At 37.0% G+C, this 20195-nt stretch overlaps 2 protein-coding genes across 3 annotated transcripts; one reads left to right on the plus strand and one right to left on the minus strand.

Annotated features, from left to right (window-relative positions):
- Positions 1 to 329: 329 nt before the first annotated feature.
- On the minus strand, positions 330 to 6373 carry OST1 (Protein kinase superfamily protein). 2 transcript variants are annotated; one of them, XM_059588681.2, is made up of 9 exons: positions 5735 to 6373; positions 3883 to 3957; positions 3699 to 3800; positions 3561 to 3614; positions 3374 to 3466; positions 2960 to 3052; positions 1922 to 2026; positions 1745 to 1843; positions 330 to 947 (listed from the first exon to the last, which is right to left on the minus strand). In XM_059588681.2, exons 1-9 carry the CDS (start codon positions 5909 to 5911, stop codon positions 654 to 656), a joined length of 1092 nt encoding a protein of 363 aa, XP_059444664.1. In that variant the 5' UTR covers positions 5912 to 6373; the 3' UTR covers positions 330 to 653. The 2 variants fall into 2 exon arrangements, with proteins under 2 accessions (XP_059444664.1, XP_059444673.1); XM_059588690.2 differs by having other exon boundaries at positions 5743 to 5877.
- Positions 6374 to 14746: 8373 nt separating this feature from the next.
- OTP51 (endonuclease) lies at positions 14747 to 18741 on the plus strand. Its single transcript, XM_059574041.2, is given in 3 exon segments — positions 14747 to 15525; positions 16626 to 18467; positions 18469 to 18741. Coding segments are annotated over 3 exon segments (2493 nt in total). The 5' UTR covers positions 14747 to 14910; the 3' UTR covers positions 18505 to 18741.
- The last annotated feature ends 1454 nt before the right edge of the window (positions 18742 to 20195 follow it).

A 20195-nucleotide genomic window follows, 5' to 3' on the forward strand; every position in this document is an offset into this window, starting at 1 on the left:
GGCCAGCCTCTCAAACTCTTTTTTTGATAGTCATGCAACATCAATGCATGTTACCAACTTAGTTGTCGCTAATGCCCTTGGTAATGCAACATCAATGCGTGTTACCAACTTAGTTGTCGCTAATACCCTTAGTAATACTAGATCAGATTATGACTCAACAAACTTGAGAGAGCGTATGTTATTTCCCACCATCTAAACCCATCTTGTTATTGATTCCGAACAAATATATGCTACGATAGTCATGCTCAAGTAGATTAACCACTCTCGTCGCCTGCCTTTTGGCTTAGAAAGAAAAAATGCAAGCCACTTAAGCTCAGAGAGAAAAATAATTAGCCAATCACCCAATAAACACAAATAAAAAAGCATGAGTTGACACATGTAGCCAGCCAAAGCGACAAACATGACAATTATAGTGTTACAACGGGCAATACATATTTCACTTTCCGAAGACTAAAAATACAGATCAATACAGTAGCACATCGCTAGAACAGATAGGAGCGAAAAGAACAAATCCTAATGACATTTACAAATTTTAAACCCAGGATTTTTCATTGCAGAGAAAAGGAAAAAGCTTTTCCTCTAATCTTGCACACCCCCAACAAACAAAACCCAGTAGATGGGTTTAAGCAACTCTTGGCAGGCAATAGTCAGGATTACATTGCATAGACTATCTCTCCGCTGCTATCAATGTCAAGGTCAGGATCACTTTCCAGGTCCTCCTCCATGTCACCATCAATGTCCAAGCTGCCAGTCAGATACTGGTTGAGGCTGTGACTCCCTGCTGCAGGAATGGTAGCCTCAGCAATTATCCGCATGATTTCATCATTACTTTGCATGGGTTGATCAGGCTCTTCAAATTGAGTGTTCATTGTTCTTTCATCCATGAGATCTGCTGGAAGGTTCCTCAAAAACCACTCATGGTTCCTTATCTCAGGAATGGTTATCCTCTGTTGCCAAGTGAATTCATGGGAATGCAAATTAGGAAGTTAATAATATGTTACGAACCTAAGTTCGAAACTGGATAAATTAGGTTATAAGGGAACTTAGACCTTAGATTCTAAGGGAACTTAGACCGTTCATACACAAGGTTTGGGATTAATTATTTTCATACCTTTATTCAACCCCTTTAAATAAAGGATTCATTACATATTACATAAAAGAGTTAGGGTTGAGTCAGTAGCTCTTATTGGAATATATAAATTAGGGCTCAATAGACTCTTAATGAAATAATATCATAACCCTAATACAGCTAGGGTTAGCTGACTTAAGCTAAAATAATATAAACTTAATACATAAACCTAATATGGTAACATAATATCTCTTCTCAAGCCTTAATCATACTAGGGAAAGCAAGGTAAGATCAACCAAAAAAAAATATCAGGAAAGCAGCCTATACTTCCACATAATTTGTAGATGAGACAAGCCTAGCAAAACCCACTCCCCCTCCTCCATCCTGCTCTCCCCATATGCATATATACAAAAGCTTTTAGAGCAGCTTTTCCTCAAATCTTGGGAGAAGAAAAAACTTAATTCTTAGAGATCTCATTGTAATATTGAAACTGCATGGCTTATTCGTGGTTATATTCTCTTGATTAATATCTAATTACTCTCAAAGCTTATTCTTGGAGATCTAAGATTTTCCTCTAATCTTCCAATACCCAAACAGGACATGGTGTCCCTCTAATCTCACAGAATGTAAGATATACAATAGATGCACACAAACTCATGTACTTGGTGAACTCACCTTTGCTGGGTCAGCTACAAATATCCTTGAGATCAAATGGCGACACTCCGGAGATATATGAACGTAGTCAGGAATTGAGTACTGGACATTCAAAATCCGCTGCAAACACATTCAATTATTTAGTCAAGCATTTCAGGGGAGTAAAACATTCACTTATAATTAGGTCCAGTAGATTACCTGAATTGTTTTGCGGAAGTTTTTTGGCTCCGCCAAATCCTCGAAAGGGTAGGCGCCCACCAACATGACATATAAGGTCACCCCACAAGACCACACGTCTGCAATCTATTTTTATTTAAGCAGCAAATTAGTTAATATATTAAATTGATAGTTTGAACACATGAGAATGTAGGATAAAAATTATATACTTCATTCAATTTTATTATAGCACATTACTTTATCATTTTACTTTAACCACACCATGAGCCCCCACCCCTGGGGACAGCAGAAACTATATATTGAGCAAATATGCAAATCAATCAGCAAATTTGAGGAAAACAATTCCAAAGCAAAGTGATTTATTTCTTTTCGGGTTAAGGTTATTTGTTAATGAGTGTTTGCATGTAACTTGGGATGGGAATTAAAAAAATCGGATTACTTCCCTAAATGTGTGGCTGCATTAGAGAGTGAAAAAGTAGAAATTTAGAAAGCCTAATATAGTCTGCTTTGTTACTTAACAATCAAAAACACTTTTTTGGAAAGAAAAATGCAGTTCATTGCCAACACAAAAGCCAAAATCCATCTGAAAGATGGCTAATAACCAATAAAATCTTCTCCAAGGTGAACCTAGTTGTAATCTCTATAAATGCAAGCGGAGATGTCATGGCTTTCAGAGTAGGAATTCGATCCTATATCAATAAATCTGATTATAGAGTGGTTTAAGTAACTCAAAACTTTGAATTTACTAATGGTGAAGACTGAGATAAAAACAGGTTAACCTTGTGCTATCATTGTAGCATGATGCAAAGATGTATGGTTGCAGAAACCAACATGCAAGTTGTTGTAAGCTGAGATAATAGTAATAATAACAATGCAAATTTGGATAATTTATGATATTGAAATTATAAAGCTTCATAAATGATTGCATTCGGAAAGAACTAGAGATACCTAACAAAAAATATAATAATAGAACATTGAGAGCATTAAAAATTTTAGTTGGACAGAAATGAATTCCACAGTTTAAAGAGACTGATTCGTGTCCATAGAAAAAAATATTACCTTGCCATCATATTCTTTCTTAAGCAACACTTCAGGGGCAATATATGCAGGTGTGCCAACAGTTGATTTTGGTTGTGAATGCAGCACCGAAGACTGAGAAAATAAGATGAGTGTAAGTAGTGGATATTGACAACCAATGATGGAATAAACAAAAAAAGAGATACTACCAAAAACAATGCTATGCACTTAACCAATACATTGTAAAAAAAGAGGCAAATATATTTTAATGACTTACTTAAAAAGGAAAATACCACAAGAAATGCCTATCAACACACATATAAACATTCAAGCTACCAGCCTATGGTGTATATCTGGAAGCACGTCCAGTTTCAAACGCAACAAGCACTTTCCAGTAATAAACAGGCACCAGCGTTGTATAAGATATGGGTAAAAACAATAAAAGAAAATTACTACCTTGGAGTACCCAAAATCACAAATCTTTAATCGAGGAGCCGGACTTCCATCCAGCAATGTGTTCTCTAATTTCAAGTCACGATGGCATACTTGCTTCATAAGAGATACAGAGAAGGAAATCCAACTCAGACATATAGTGGTATCTTTTTAAGGCATAAACGACCAATAGAAAACTTAATTCACATACCATTGCATGACAGTAGCTAACTCCTGATATTAGTTGCTGGAAGAAGTAGCGTGCCTGCAACACAACAGAAGGGTATGTATATTAAAAGATAAATACAGTGGCATCATCAACAACGAAATCAAAACATTGGATAAGAACCTCATCCTCACTGAACCGGCCGGCATTGCATATCCGTTCAAAGAGTTCCCCTCCAGATGCATATTCCATCACAATAGCTAGATGTGTCGGTGTCAATATGACCTATAGTGACATGATAATGTCACTAAATTTCAGGATAGTCCCTATGGAGGAAAATAGGGTAAAACACCAGGATCCAACATACCTCTTTGAATCTGACAATGTTGGGATGCCTCAATGACCTGTGGTTTATAATTTCCCTTTGTACATTCTCATCTATCTATTGACACAATATAAACGTTGGGTAAACAACAATACAAAACAGGGATCCACAAAAGAACAAGAGGTCCAAGACGCCCAGCATGACAAGTCCCTATCTTTGCAAAGCATATTAAGATGGTTTGTAGCCTATACAAACGGGACTGACTGAGAGTTTCAACCAGCAGTCTAATAAAAGGATAGAAATATGGCCTCAGTTTCCATGATAATATAAACAATAAGATCTTGACCAATCACATTCCTACTGTATGTACTATTAACGAGATTAGTTTTAAAAGTTCATCAATCATTTAAGGGAAAACTTCACTTAACCCCCTCAACTTTCATCGATTTTGCAATCGCTCCCCTAAAGTTAAGAAACTCTCAATTTAGTGTATCCAATTTTAAAAAGTTTGTAATACCCCTTTAAAAAAAAATGCTAGTGTTGGGTCTGGTGAGTTTGATGACCCACCTTGGGACCCACGGCCGTGGGTCACCTGACCTACATTGGGTCACAAGTGACCCACAGCTTGTGTAGGCTTTTTTTTTAATATATATATATATATGGTAATTTTGTAATTTTATAAATTTTACAGAGGTAACTTCACTCCTTTGTCGTCTGATTTTATCTCAAACCTAACGGGAGGGGTGACATTGCAAATCTTTTAAATTTTGAAACACTAAATTAAAAGTTTTTGAACTTTAGGAAGGGTGATTGCAAAAACGATTAAAGTTCAGACAAGTTGAGTAAAGTTTCCCCATCTTTTAATTAAAAAAGTAATGCTCAAATCAGATGGTTGAAACTTCCAAGAGTGATTTACAGAAGAATATAGGTATGAGATGGTTAAGACTCATCAAATGCAAGGAAAAATTAATCCATTTATCTCACTAAACAAGATCAGTTTGAAGTTCCTTGACGTTAAATAATTTGGACAGGACTGCTCAATAGGGAAACACATTGAACTGTAATGGGGTCATAATTTAAGCGACCTTGTACAACACTGTCTAAGTAGGTTTACCGAGTTGAAACTCAAGAATAAGGTACTGGAAATTTTCAAATTGCTTTCTGTTTGATTGTACCAACAGCTCTTTTATTCAGATGTTAGACAACCAATGCTAATTTACAGATATTACGAATACAAAGATAGTTTCTTTTCATCTCATCCATCATAGATGCACCACTAATTTAGAACCCATTAATCTTCAAAACCAAATATTTCATAAACCACTAGAATGCAACCGAAACCAAACTGACATAATTTCAAGGAAAAACAAGTAATTGGAATATAAACCGAAAGCCGCCAATCCTAAAATATGAAGAATCCAATAGCCACACAATTCCCATATACAACCCACCAAAGAAAAAGATTACTTTAACCACCCACAAACAAAAACCCAAGAAATCGGGCACTATACTGAAAGCCCCCCGAGTCACAGACCCTCAAAGAAGAAGAAGAAGAAGAAGAAGAAGAACCCAATAAAGCACTCAATTCTTTCAAAAATAAACACGCACATATCGAATTTTTTTTTAAAAAAATCAAACATCGAATACAAATCTAATTGATCCTCAAGAAAGAAAAACCCAATAATCCACTCAGTTACCATGAGAAAACACATGGAACATAGCTCAAATAAAACTCCCACCACCAAAAGATAAGTAATAGAACAATAGACTGAGAACAAACTTATCCCCAAGCACTAAACACCCAATTAAGCTCTCGAACCCTTAAATTTTATATCAGAAAAATCAAAGCTGAGCTCAAAAAAAAAAAAAAAAAAAGTAATTTTTAGACACTAACCTTCTCACCTCTCTCGATGTACTTAACGGCGACCAGCTCATCAGTCTGCTTGTCCCTCATCAGCCTTGCCACCCCGAAATTTCCCGACCCGATATCTCGCACCAGCTCGTACCGATCACTGTCGTGCATGATCGGCAAGTCCATGCCCGGTCCCACAGTTACGGTCGACCTATCCATCTCTCTCTCTCTCTCTCTCTCTACCCAAACACTTTGTACCCAAAAAGCACCACGCAGAACTAAAGCAGAAGCTGAAGCTCTGTTTGACGCATTATATTATTCTCCCGGGAATGTAAGATATGCAACACCAATGGCTGAGAGAGGCGATCAAAGATCGAGCTGGAAGATGGGCGGTGGAGGTGGTGACGTGGGTGGACGTGAACCGCTGGATTGAAGAGAAGCTGGTGGGTGCAGAAAGAGACTGGGAGAAGGGTTGGAGCCCGTGAAGCTTCACCCACCCCACACCACACCTCACCACACTCGTTGGGTTTCTCAGATTTTTGGAGCTTCACACAGAGAGAGAGAGATGGAAAGGCGGTGACGCAGCTCGTGAACCCCCACTCTCTCTGTCTCTCTCTCTCTCTCTGTCTCTCTGAAACTGGTTTTTAGTGGGAAAGAAAGCGGAGGAGGAGATTTTTTTTTTCATCTGGGTGGACAATCATCTACTTTATCGTCTTAAAGTCAGGGAAATGTAGGTGGAAATGACGGAAACAGCCCGGCACTTTTGGTAGAAAGACAGGAGGTTTTATGGTTTTTGGGGATCCTCCGTGTGCCGTGCTCCTTTACTGACAAGACACGTGGAATGTGGCCACGTGTCAGTCGTATCCTTTTTGAAATAATGGCTACGTCTTGTTTTGCATTGCGTAAAAGAGCAACAGAACAGAGCGCCAACCTGATTTTTTTTTTATTATTATATATTCTGGGGGATGTGAGTCATGGGGAAAAGGGTAGTGCGAAAAAAGTGGTGTGAATAATGTGGGCTGGGTGTGGATAAGCTTCACAGGTCACGAGATAGGTTGAATAAAGTTTTCTTTTGGATAATTCCTTGGACAGTTTGACTCACAGTAAATATGAAAATAGAAAACATATAATAATAACTTCTTTCACTCATGAGTCATGGGGGATAAGAAATGGTAGACACATTTTACACTTCTTATTACCAAAGAAAACTTACGAAATAACTTATTAAAAAAAACACTTTTTTTTCAACTTTACTCTTACCATAAAAACTCTTTTGTGAGGAGTCATAAGCTTCGTTTGGCAAGGGAAGGTCCAGCACTGTAGCGGGAACGGTACTGTTCCAGCTACGGTGCTGTCTGACACTTCCCTTGACTTTTCGATTATTTTTTTTTTTTGAAAAAAAAAAGCATGAAAATGGGTTCAAAATTGCTGCACGTAATTAATTTTTTTTTTTTTTTTTAAAGCCAAATAAAATTAAAAAAAAAAAAAAAAAAAAAAAAAAAAAAAAAGAAAGGGAGGAGAACGAGGGGTGGCTCCAGCCACCCCTTGGCCAAAATGGGGTGGCCGGACCACCCCATTTTTGGCCAAGGGGGTGGCTGGAGCCACCCCCAGGCCGATCTGGGGGTGGTTTGACCACCCCCATGGCCAAGGGGGTGGTCCGGCCACCCCCTTGGCCAAAAAAAAAAAAAAAAAAAAAGGGAAGGGGTGTATTTGGGGGTGGCCGGACCACCCCCAAGGGGCTGGGGTGGTTTCGGCCACCCCACACCGCCGTATGGGGTGGTCCGAAACTACCCCAGCCCTTTGGGGGTGCTCCGGCCACCCCCAAATACACCCCTTCCTTTTTTTTTTTTTTTTTTTTTTTGGGGCCAAGGGGGTGGTCCGGCCGCCCCCTTGGCCATGGGGGTGGTCGAACCACCCCCAGATCGGCCTGGGGGTGGCTCCAGCCACCCCTTGGCCAAAAATGGGGTGGTCCGGCCACCCCATTTTGGCCAAGGGGTGGCTGGAGCCACCCCTCGTTCTCCTCCCTTTCTTTTTTTTTTTTTTTTTTTTTAATTTTATTTGGCTTAAAAAAAAAAAAAAAAAAAAATTAATTACGTGCAGCAATTTTGAACCCATTTTCATGCTTTGTTTTTTCAAAAAAAAAAAAAAAAAAAAAATCGAAAAGTCAAGGGAAGTGTCAGACAGCACTGTAGCTGGAACAGTACCGTTCCAGCTACAGTGCTGGACCTTCCCTTGCCAAACGAAGCTATAATGATTTAAGCATCAGAGCTATCTCCCGCTAATTCATTTCGACAAACTCTTTTTGTCTAATTGTTTTCTCTTTTGCACGTGTTGTTCTATCACCAACTGAAAATTGTCTCAACAATATATATATATATGGTGATGCAAATTTTTTTATGGTTGGATTGTAACAAAGAAGTTTGATGATCCCCGAAAGGACCATAGACGCTCCAATATTGAAGTCAATAAAAGTTTTCGGAGAAAACTAACTAGAGAATAAACTGGTTTGTGTGTTTAACAAAGAAGTTTGATGATCCCCGAAAGGACCATAGACGCTCCAATATTGAAGTCAATAAAAGTTTTCGGAGAAAACTAACTAGAGAATAAACCGGTTTGTGTGTTTTTGTGTTTCATTTCCTTCAACTATTCGAGCCATGTTAAGATCTGATATTTTTGGACTCATATCACTATCCAATAGAATGTTACTAGGTTTTAGATCTCTATGTATGATTCGGAACCTTAAATATTGATGAAGATAAAAAAGTCCTTGAGCGATCCCTTCAATAATGCGTGAGCATGTAAGGCTGTAAATGAACATAGCTACCCGTGAGCTCGGCTTTAATAAAGCTTTGCTAGTATGCGACTCGATTATTAAATGAGCTATTTGTGGACATTAAACTATATTTGATTATTAAACGATGCATACCCCTATAAATCTCGGCTTACTCGTTTAGAGTTTGTGAACATACTCGTATAAGGGCTCAGCCCGCTTATTAGCGCGACTTGTATATATTATATATTTACATATTAATTCATAAATATATGTTAATAAAAATAACTTCTATAGTACATAATTTAATGATAAAAGTTAATCATATGGTCATATCTTAAATAATTTAACCATTAAGTATCGAATGATAATTGAATCATCAATTTGAATTGTTAATCATATGATTGAATGGAGACTTATTTATTATACTTAATCATGTCATTAATTAAAAAAAAAAAAAAAGTATTCTGTTTCTTTGATTTTTTTTTTTAATACTTAAAACAAAATTTAAATAATCTGATACAAGTTGAGCTCGAGCTCGAACAGGGTACCAACCCTGGCCAGCCAAGCTTGGACAAGAAATGGAGCTCGTGTAATTTTTGAAAGCTCTTTAAACTTTCATGAAGTTTTACCATTAATGTAAGTTTTCTTAATAGTCTTCCAAGCATATTCATCTGAAAAATAAAACATACATTGTAAATAGGTCCAAAACCTCCTTCTCCAAGCTTATTCACTACTGAGAAATTATTTGTTGCAGCTGATACACTCTCATAACTAAATAGTAGTAACTCAATATCCTTCTTTCTTTTCTTCATATTATTGTTGGTGTATATTCCATAATTGATCGCATAGAGTTCAATATCAAAATAAAATAATAGTATATTATTGCTTGAAGCCTTCTCTCTTGTTTGATATAGAAGGATAATAATTGGTCACTATACATAGAAATCCAGTGAGGTGACATAATTAGGTTCACCACAGTTCAACCACTCTAAGCAATGCCAGTATCCCAAGCTAAGCAAGTTTATTTAGTTATTTCTGCAAATAAGTGCTAATAATATAGTGATTCATTCCCATTTTAGTGAAATGACCAAATAACTGCGTAGTTCCTTCCTTGAGACATGGTGAAGTTTGTAGAAGGACCTTCAAACAAGATGTAATATAGGAGGAACCTTCAAACAAGAGTAGATTGCCATCTTCTGAAAGGTTAGACAAAGGGTTATCTCTATTTGCTACCCAAACAATACTGTTCTTCTTATCAAACCTTTTATAACATATGCCCAGGTCGGATTTTAATGAAATTCCTGGTTTGAAGAAACTAAGCTCAAAATTGCTACCTATGGAGAAGCATGCTGTGTAACATGGCAGGATCAGAACAAATAAGAGTCATGGCTTAGTCTTCATGGCACCCATCCCTCTCTAACTTGCAGAAAAAATGATGGAAGAAGAATGATGATAGATATGAATGGGTGAACAAGAAAACTTGGACTTTCTTGTGACAAAGTTCACTTCCAGCCTACTCCTACTGCTTACTAGGACGGCAATTTCGTGTTCCTTGTAAACAAGAAAATGCTAGAATATGAATGGGAATACGTTGCATTATACATCTAACAAATCATTGAATATTTGGATGTTCATAGAAGTATAGAAGCAAATAAGTTCGGTTTCACTTGTTGCAAAAATATTATAAAGATTTTTTTTAATAATCTTTTATTTTATTTTTTATAATAAAAAAATGGAAGTATTTTGAGAATTTTGCAGGTCCGTTCGGGATTACGATTTCAAAAAGTGCAATTTAAAAATTGTGATTTGAAAACATAATTTTTAAAACCGCAATTAAGTATTTGGCAAAATTACGATTTGGCCTTTAAAATCACAGTTTAGCATTTAAAATTGTGCATTTTCAAAAAAAACATCTCTTTACTTACGATTTGAAAACGCAGAAAATCTGAGTTTTCAAATCGCAATTTTTTAAAAACATAATTCTAAACAAACAATTTCTGTGATTTGATTTAAAATCTCACTTTTTGTCTATGAAATCTCAATCACAAACACACTCTTAATGGAAAATTTTAAAGGAAGACAATAATTGAAAGTTCGATACCCTAATTGAGAATTTTTGAACTTTGAGGTGCTTTCAAAAAACGTAAAAGTTAAAGAGAATTTTGTGAAATTTTCTAAAAAAAAGGCATTTTAGGTCAAAACAAACGAGCCTAAAAAAGCGTTGTTGAACCATGCCAGGTGAGTCATGTCTCTCTGAGTAATGCTACAAGTAGGGATGGCAATTTTGACACGACCCGTAAACCCGACACGAACATGACATGAAGTTACCGGGTTTGGGTTTCCCTTAAACGTGTTTTGTCATGAACAACCCGTTTTTGACCAGTTTATTTTGTGTCTGGCGGGTCAACCCATGAGTGACCCGCCAGACACGTTTATAATGATCAAAAAAAAAAAACCTAAAGGATGGAGGACCTCCTAAACCTAAAACATTTTTTCCTCTCCAGCTCTCCTCACACTCTCTCGCCACGCTACCCCCCTCTTCTTTCTCCATCACTCTTTAATTTTCCTCTCTTTCTCCCTCTCACGGACTCACTCTCTCCGCTCGCCGCTCTCTGTCTCCTCTCGTTGCCGACGTCACACTCTGCCGCTCTCCCCCTCTCTCTCACGCCGTGGACGTCATACTTTGCCACTCTCCCCCTCTTTCTCACGCCGCAGACATCGTACTCTGCCGCTCTCCCTCTCTTCTCTTTAGCCCCGATGTCACATCCGGTATATATATCTCTCTCTTGATCTGATTTTGTTTATCATTTTCTTTATAATAAACGATGAATTGAAATCTATAGCAGGTTATGTTTATATTCTCTCTTTTCATGTAAGAATTTTTAGCATTTGATGGAGTGATGATGATGCACAAAATAATCAATTAGAACTTTATTTGGATGAACCTAGGTACACTAAAAAAAAAAAACAAGGTTTACTAACGCTTGGAATAGAGGCGCTTTAATAAAACATCCCCTTATAAGGACATTTTATTATGTAAATAACACAAAATAAAATTAGCAACGCCTGTGCAGAAAAACGTCCCCTTAATTTAGGACATTCCAATAGGGCATGCTCCAATTTAGTTAATTAAGTGTGTCTGGTTGGCAAGCGCCCTTAATTCGGGACGCCTGCTATCTATACGCCCTTAGTTAGGGACGCTTGCCAGCCAAGCACCCTTAATTAAGGGCGCCTAGGTATCTAGGCTCACCGAAATTATTTTTAGTTATATAGGGGAACTAGCTGTTCAAACATTAAGTTATATAAAAATAACTTAAACATAATAAATGATAAAAGATAAAGGAAGAACAACATAAAATTTGAAATTCTAATGTTGGCTTATCTTTTATCCTTTAATGTTGGCTTATATAACTTAAACACAATAAAAATTATTTTATGTTGTTCTTCCTTTATCTTTTATCATTTTATATGGGAACTAGCTGCTCAAACACAATTCATTACCGTTGACTTAAGAACATATATATGATTGCATAATATACATTTGCATCTATTTATATATAGGTGATAATGGATTAACAAATGAAGATGAGCATGTAGCTGATGCAGAAGGCGACCATTGTGGATCATCACAAAGTATGTGTAGATCTTCATATCTTAGTCACTTGTAATATAATCTAGTTATATCTAGGTTTGCACTTTCAAAATAGTTAGATATAGGTTTGTAATTTAATATTTTCTTTTGGTTTTATCATTTGCAGGTAATCGTTAAGTGACGTACATATACTTGACCTGTTATGTTGGGTACGCATTTGACGCCAAATGCTAAGCGAACCCATTGATATATTTTATTTCATATGCAATATACAATTTTTGTAAACTCTTTTAAGAGGTGGTACACTTTGTGTTTATGATATCATTTTGGATATTTTATTTCATATGTATGGTACAATTTTTGTTAACTCTTTAAGTTGTGGTATACTTTGTGTTTATGATATCATCATTTTGGATTTAGATGTCTTATGAGATATGCGATTGTATATATGGATTAGATATGTATTGTGAGATATGTATAAGATTGTATGAGATTGATGAATGGAGAAAATATTTATGGATTAATCCAATATTTATGGAGAAAATACGCAATACAATATTGTATTGCGTATTGTATATTAGGAGAAAATAAAAAATATATATGGATTGTATAGGAAAAACATTTTCTCCATATATTAATTATTGGAGGCGCTTCGCGGAGTGGAAGCGCTCCCATATAGAAATAGGAGCGCTTTACACGCAAGCACCCCTTTTATGAAAGGGAGCGCTTGCCCACCTGAGCGCCCCCTTTTTAGAATGAGGGCGCTTCCCTTTTTTAAATGGGGGCGCTTTGTTCTAAACGTCCTATTTTTTAGGCGCTTTTTAGTAAAAAAAAGTCTCAAACCAAAATTTTAGTCACCATAAAAACCGACGTGTCCCAAGTGCCCCTAATCAAGCATTGCGAAATCAATAAAGATGTTTTTTTGGCCAAAAATGCCCCAAATAACCATGTCACTAAACCTTGTTTTTTGTGTGGTGGTATTTGAATAAGAATGCAATATTTGACATCCTTTCATTTTGAAAAGGAAATGAATTTCGTTATCCTGAAATAGCTGCTATGGCTCGTGATATTTTAAGTGTTCCTGTTTCTATTGTTGCTACAGAATCCACTTTTAATTTTGGTGGACGTGTGATTTATCAGTATAGGAGTTCACTCAAACCTGATATTGTTGAGGCATTAGTTTGCACTAAAGATTGATTATATGGGCATTAAAAATTTTAATGCCCATTTTTATATGGGCATTAAAAATTTGGGCATTAAAAATTTTAATGCCCAAATTTTCTACTAGCTCCTATAAAATAAACCCAAATTTCATATCTTTGACACTTTTAGTCCCTATAAAACTCAACCCAGCCCAAATTTCAGCCCAAAAAATCAGAGTAAACTGAAGGAGATGATGTTTTACACTACTTTTTACCTACCACGCTACCACAATTTTTTTTTTTTTTTTGCTTGTGCTTGTTCATTGTTATTGGCTGCTACTATGTTGTGATTCTGTTCTGTGAAGCCTGTGATGAAAGTTCTTTTGTCTGAGCAGTGAGTCGTCTTCCGCAAGCCTCAGCTTCATTATATTTTATTATTTTATTCTTGCCCCTATTAAGATAAATTCTTGGATCCGCCGCTATATGGAGAGCAAGGTAATAGTAGTTATTTGCATATTTAATTTTTTCATTTACTTGTATTTTTTTATTTTACTTTAATGACATTAATTCCTCTTATCTTTTGATATAGAACAAACTTTAATAAAGTTTGATAACGAAGAAGAGTATGTTCTGACAACATATATCAATTCTTATGACATTCCAAGTTCATCTGGAGCATATTTGTGGATCGTTCAAGAGTGGAAAACACAGGGCAAAAATGGGAATACCCAATTTGTATTTGTAATGAAAATGTAGTTTTGTTTATATTTTCGTTATTACTAAATTTACTATGATTTTGCTAGCTCCTTTTTTACTATCTTTTTCTTAATATGGTTTTAGGCTTTTAGCTTCATATTTAATAAGTGATTTTGGGTTTAATTCCAAAGAGATGGAGTTGTTATTTGATTAGACAATTAAGCCTATTAAGTGATTTGGTGTTACGAGTTTAATTTCAAGAGATGAATTGCTATTTGAATCGACAATTAAACCTAAACTATTATGTTTTGTGAATGCCAATGATATTATCACATCACTTTCTAAGCTAAACGGGTTGTGTTGGGTTAAATAGATCGTGTTAACCCGACACAACCCATTACTTTATACTGGTAAAACAGATTGTGTTGGGTCGTGTCAACTCAATACGACCCATTATTTTAAACGGGGTTAAGCGGGTCATGTCAAGTAACCCGTGAAATAGTCGTGTCGTGTCCGGGTTTAGGGGGTGACCCATTTAGCTAAACAGGTCGTGTTTGGATTTACCTTAAACGGGTGGTGGGTCATTACGGGTCGACCCGTCAACCCGTTTTGTCAACCCCGCCTACAAGTCCATCTTGTATTACTCTAAAAATGATGTGGCTTTGAAAATCATTATTTCACTTGTAATTAATAATTATTAAATTTTAATTAAATAATAATTTTAAAAATCACCTCATTTTTAATACAAACGTATGAATCTTCTAGAATTAATATTGTCTCTCGCATTCTCCACTTTCTCTACAAAACGTCCAAATGTTACCCAATTGGGCGGGCCGTGTGTCCCACTTTTTTCAGTTGTTTGGGCCCCAAGCATATCTAAACCGTGAATCCTCAAACCCACAACTCAATTCCCGTCGTTTGATAAGCAAAGAGACCGTCGACAAATAGATAAACCTCCGATGAGATGCTTTGAATTCGAAGCCTCAAACCTGAAAGCAGACGAAAGAGCAGAGAAATGCTCTTGAGCTATCCGCCCTCCGCCACTCTTGCTCTCACCTCCTCCTCTGTCTTGCTCTCTGCCCTCAGCTCCTCAAACGCTTACCCCACTAACCAATTCCTCTCCCTTCCCATGTGCTCCTCCCTCTCCTTTCTCCGCTCCCTCTCTCTCTCCCTCTCCCACCACCACCACCGCGGCCACTACTTTCGCTCTATCTTCGCCCCAGCTTTCTGTTCTTCCCTAAAGCCCCGGAAGTTCCTTTCTCTCCGTGCCTTGTCTCGCAGCACTTCCGTCGAACACTTGGCGTGCGAGGTGTCACGGCCCGAAACAGAGGAGCTTTGGAATTTTAGTAACAACGGTGACAGTGAGGCCGCTTTTGATTTTGATAAGAATGTTGGGTCTCTGGATTTGAAGCGCTTGGAGGTACCGGCTCTGGACGTGAAGGAGCTGGGAGATTTGCCGGAGCAGTGGAGGCGGTCGAAGCTGGCGTGGCTGTGTAAGGAGCTGCCGTCGCATAAAGGTGGGACGCTCATTCGGGTACTCAACGCGCAGCGGAAGTGGGTAAGGCAGCAGGACGCCACCTATGTCGCCGTGCATTGTATGCGGATTCGCGAGAATGAGACTGGCTTTAAGGTGAATTTCACTTCCTGCTGTTTCCCATTTTGGGGTTGAATTCGTTGCTGATGAATTTTAGTACTTTATATTGCAGTAATCGTTGGATTCAGATTGCAAGAAATGTTCAGGGATGTGATTGTAGGTCATTGTCAATTTAATGAATTTATGTGCCACTAGGCTTATGGTTGTTCTCTTTAGTTGCCGAAGATTTGAAAATGTAGATTTTTTGGGGGTTATTTGGAATCATTGTGTCCTATGATAAGATGGATGGAGAAAACCGAGACGAATTTGAGGATTTTGGATTGTTTTGTTGGTGATCTGTTATCTTGAACTGTACAGTAGTAACTTTATATACAATTATAGCCTCAAAGATTAAAGTGAAATTTTATGAACTAGTGGGGCTGGCAGTTCAGTAAGAGTTCCTGGGTTTGGTCAAATTGGTTGGATACTGTTCTAAAAGTTTTGGATTCAGGTGAACCGTGAATCCCTCAAGTAATGTTACTTGCTTGATTTGCGCAAGTTTATGCATTTTCATGGAAGTATAGAAGCAAATAAGTTTGGTTTCACTTCTTGGTCGAAAATAATTGTTGGATGACGCATGCTGATATGTATGATTCTTTTTACAGTCAAACATCCCCAATCAATTCAAGGCAACTCTTTATGTGTTGCATAGAAATGATTTTCATGCCCAAAACAACAAAGTTATTGGAACGGGATCAAAGAGAAAGAAGATAACCCATTTTTTGCGTTGCATTGTAGCTGAACTAATATTTAAGGAAACAATTGAAGTGTTTTCTTATACATATGAGGTTTCTACTCATTTAATATTCAGATAGGCAAGGCATGCGGCTGGTGTGGGAACCAGTCCACTTAGTGCTTTGGCTGATATAGTTAAACTGAATCTTAAGGAAAAAAGAAAAAAAAGTATGAGTTCACCATCTAAATTGCATCAGTCCCAGAAATTTGTGGTTTTCATTTTATGTTTTTTCTTCTTGCTTTTTTTGCCCCTACCATTGTTATATCTCAAGTTCCAAATAAGAAAGCTTGTTTTAATATTCATGCTACCTAGATTTGGCACCGATTGCTAGAGCCATCTTATAAGCTTTTTTCTACCCCAGGTGTACAAATGGATGATTCAACAACATTGGTATCAGTTCGATTTTGCTCTTGCTACCAAGTTAGCTGATTACATGGGTAAGGAGCGTAAGTTCTCAAAATGTCGGGAGATATTTGATGATATAATCAATCAGGGACGTGTGCCTTGTGAATCTACATTCCATTTATTGATTATTGCCTATCTTAGTGCACCGATCCAAGGTTGCTTAGAGGAAGCATGTAGCATTTACAATCGTATGATTCAGTTGGGAGGTTACCAGCCCCAACTGAGCTTGCACAATTGCCTCTTCAGAGCACTTGTAAGCAAACCGGGAACCTCTTCAAAGCAATATCTTAAACAAGCTGAGTTTATTTTTCACAATTTGCTTACTAGTGGACTGGAGATACATAAGGATATCTATGGTGGCCTTATTTGGCTACATAGCTATCAGGACACCATAGATAGGGAAAGGATTGCATCGTTAGCAAAGGAAATGGAAGATGCAGGAATTGAGGAGGGCAGAGAGGTGCTTTTGTCCATCTTGAGAGCTTGTTCGAAGGAGAGTGATGTGGAGGAAGCAGAACGAACTTGGCTCAAACTCCTCCGATTGGACGGTGGTATCCCACATCTAGCTTTTGTGTATAAAATGGAAGTCTATGCAAAGGTTGGAGAACCTATGAAATCTTTGGAGATATTCAGGGAGATGCAGGAAAAATTGAGTTCGACCAGCATTGCGGCCTATCATGAAATCATACAGGTTTTATGTAAGGCTCAAGAAGTGGAACTTGCGGAGTCCCTTATGATAGAATTCATAAAGAGTAATTTGAAGCCCCTTACACCATCTTATATTGATATGATGAACTTGTACTTCAACTTGAGTCTACATGATAAATTAGAGTTAGCCTTCTCCCAGTCCCATGAGAAATGCCGACCCAATTGTACGATGTACAGTATATACCTGGATTCCTTGGTGACAGTTGGTAATCTTGACAAAGCTGAGGAGATCTTTAATCAAATGCGGAGTAACGGGGCAATTGGTGTTAACTCTAGATCATGCAACACCATTTTACGTGGATACTTGTCTTCTGGAGATTATGTGAAGGCAGAGAAGATATATGATCTGATGTGCCAGAAGAAATACCAAATTGATTCCCCGTTGATGGAAAAGATTGATTATGTCCTGAGTTTGAGTAGGCAAAATGTGAAGAAACCTGTAAGCATGAAGCTAAGTAAAGAACAACGAGAGATTTTGGTGGGTTTGCTGTTAGGCGGTTTACAGATTGAATCAGATGAAGAAAGGAAGAATCATATGCTTCGGTTTGAATTCAGGGAGAATTCCTGCGTACATTCTGTTTTGAAGAGACATATATATGACCAGTACCATGAATGGTTACATCCATCTTGTAAGCCAAGTGAAGGTGCTGATGATATACCATGCAGATTTTGTACCATCTCACATTCTTATTTTGGTTTTTATGCGGACCAGTTTTGGCCAAAAGGCAGGCCCGTGATCCCAAAGCTAATTCATCGGTGGCTATCGCCACGTGTTCTTGCTTATTGGTATATGTATGGGGGCTACAGAACTTCTTCGGGGGATATTTTGTTGAGGCTGAAAGGAAATCATGAGGGTGTTGAGAAGATTGCCAATGCATTGAAGGCAAAGTCCTTAAATTGCAGGATGAAGAGGAAGGGAAGTGTGTTTTGGATAGGTTTCCTGGGAAGCAACTCCTTGTGGTTCTGGAAACTGATTGAACCTTACGTTTTAGATGATATGAAAGATTTTCTAAAAGCAGGTGTTGCAACCTTGGAAAACAGTTCAGTGGAAGCTCAGGACATTAATTATGATAGTGGGTCTGAATCTGGTTGAAATGGCTAATCACAGGGATGATGATGATTCATAGGGCCTTTATACTTGGTTTTGTTCTCAGGCTGCTAATGATGCAAAATCTGACTGCCAGCCAGCTACTCTTACATGAAATTGGAGGCTACCTTAAACGATTCATGGTATGATCCTGGCCCCTGGGCTATTTCCATTGTTGTATATATCAAATGCATAGAGATCAAGTGAACTTATTATCTAATTAAGCTAGTCAATAGAAATTAATCATGTTGTTAACGCACTGTTGCCTTAGACATTAGCGTTCTTTGGCAGTTATCTCAACTAAGTCCCTCTCCTCTCCCTCGGTTTTCCTGATATTCAATTGGAGGAAATATATAATATATTGTTGGTTATTTTGATTGTCTGCTTTGTCTTTGGCATAAAGCAACTCATAGGTTATCTTAATATCTTTAAAGTGGAACATGATCATCTTTATTTCAAATGAACTAGATAGTATCCAGTTAGTTATATTTGAAAGTTATTAATCTTTTTACTTTTTGAGGAGACAAAAATATTTTTCGGTTCAAATGAACTTGAGAGAATCCTAATTCTTTTAAAGTGGCTCTGTTGCATTATGACAAGGCTAAAAGGGGAGACCAGATAACCATTGTCATCATTTGGAAAGCCCACATAGAAAGCACGGCAAGGTATTAGTTGATCCCTGTAAAATTAAAATCTTTGATTTTTTATTTATTATTATTTTTTTTTTGGAAAAAATCAAACATCTCGTAATTTCAATTTAATACTCAAATTTTTAGTTTTAACAATTAACTCACTTCTTAGGTTATACTCGTTTTTCAAATTCGATCTTTCTGTCAATCTATTATTCAAATATTTAGGGAAAATGACACATACTCCTTTAAAATAACACACTAATACTCACTTTGCAATGTCTTCCTCTCCAAACTAAAGATTAATCAAACTCTCTAAACTTCTAAAAATTTGCAGTGTAATTGAAGCCTTGCCCCAACATAATGCAAGCAAAGTAGAGCAATGTGCACGGGTAAGAAAAGTCGCGAGAGAATTGGGAGCTTCTATCATAATGCATGATGAAAAGGGCCTAGCATTTACTTCCCTATGAAACTCAACTCCACAAAGCATTATACTCAAAGATAGCACATCTACAACAGCCTATATTTTTGCCTTTCGAAAAGTGAGATGAGAGAGAAAAATTTAATTCCTATATTTCTTTTTAAAGGAAAGTTTTCTTAATGGTATGCGGATGGATTAGCTATCCCCGAAACTAATGAGGTGGCTCTACCCCAGTTTTTAGAAATGATTTGGCCACCATCTCTAAATGTATATATTTTAAAATTTTAAATTTTTTATTAATAATATCTTTTAGTTTGGTTGAAAAAATGAGTTGAGTTGAAAAAAAAAATCAACCAAAAAAAAAGAGACAAAAATTGAGTTAAATAGGTTAGAGGTGTACAAGAGGTTGCGGTTAGCAGTTATTAGCTAAAACCGCTAACCGCAACCGCTCCGCTTAGGCGGTTAGCTGTTATTTTATAATCGATATATGGGATTTTGGGCTTTTTGAGCCTATTTTATGGGCTTATTTTACATAGTTTTGGGTCAAAGTGTTTCTAAAAACAATGAATATGATGAAATCCTATTCCTAACTCGCATTTAAATCGACACCGATTTAACACCATCGTTTTAATGTTATATTTTTAATATAAAATTTATATTTACATTATTATATATAAAGGT

Source organism: Corylus avellana, chromosome 2 (assembly GCF_965113065.1).
Source record: "Corylus avellana chromosome 2, dhCorAvel1.hap1.2, whole genome shotgun sequence".
NCBI classification, from domain to species: Eukaryota; Viridiplantae; Streptophyta; class Magnoliopsida; order Fagales; family Betulaceae; genus Corylus; species Corylus avellana.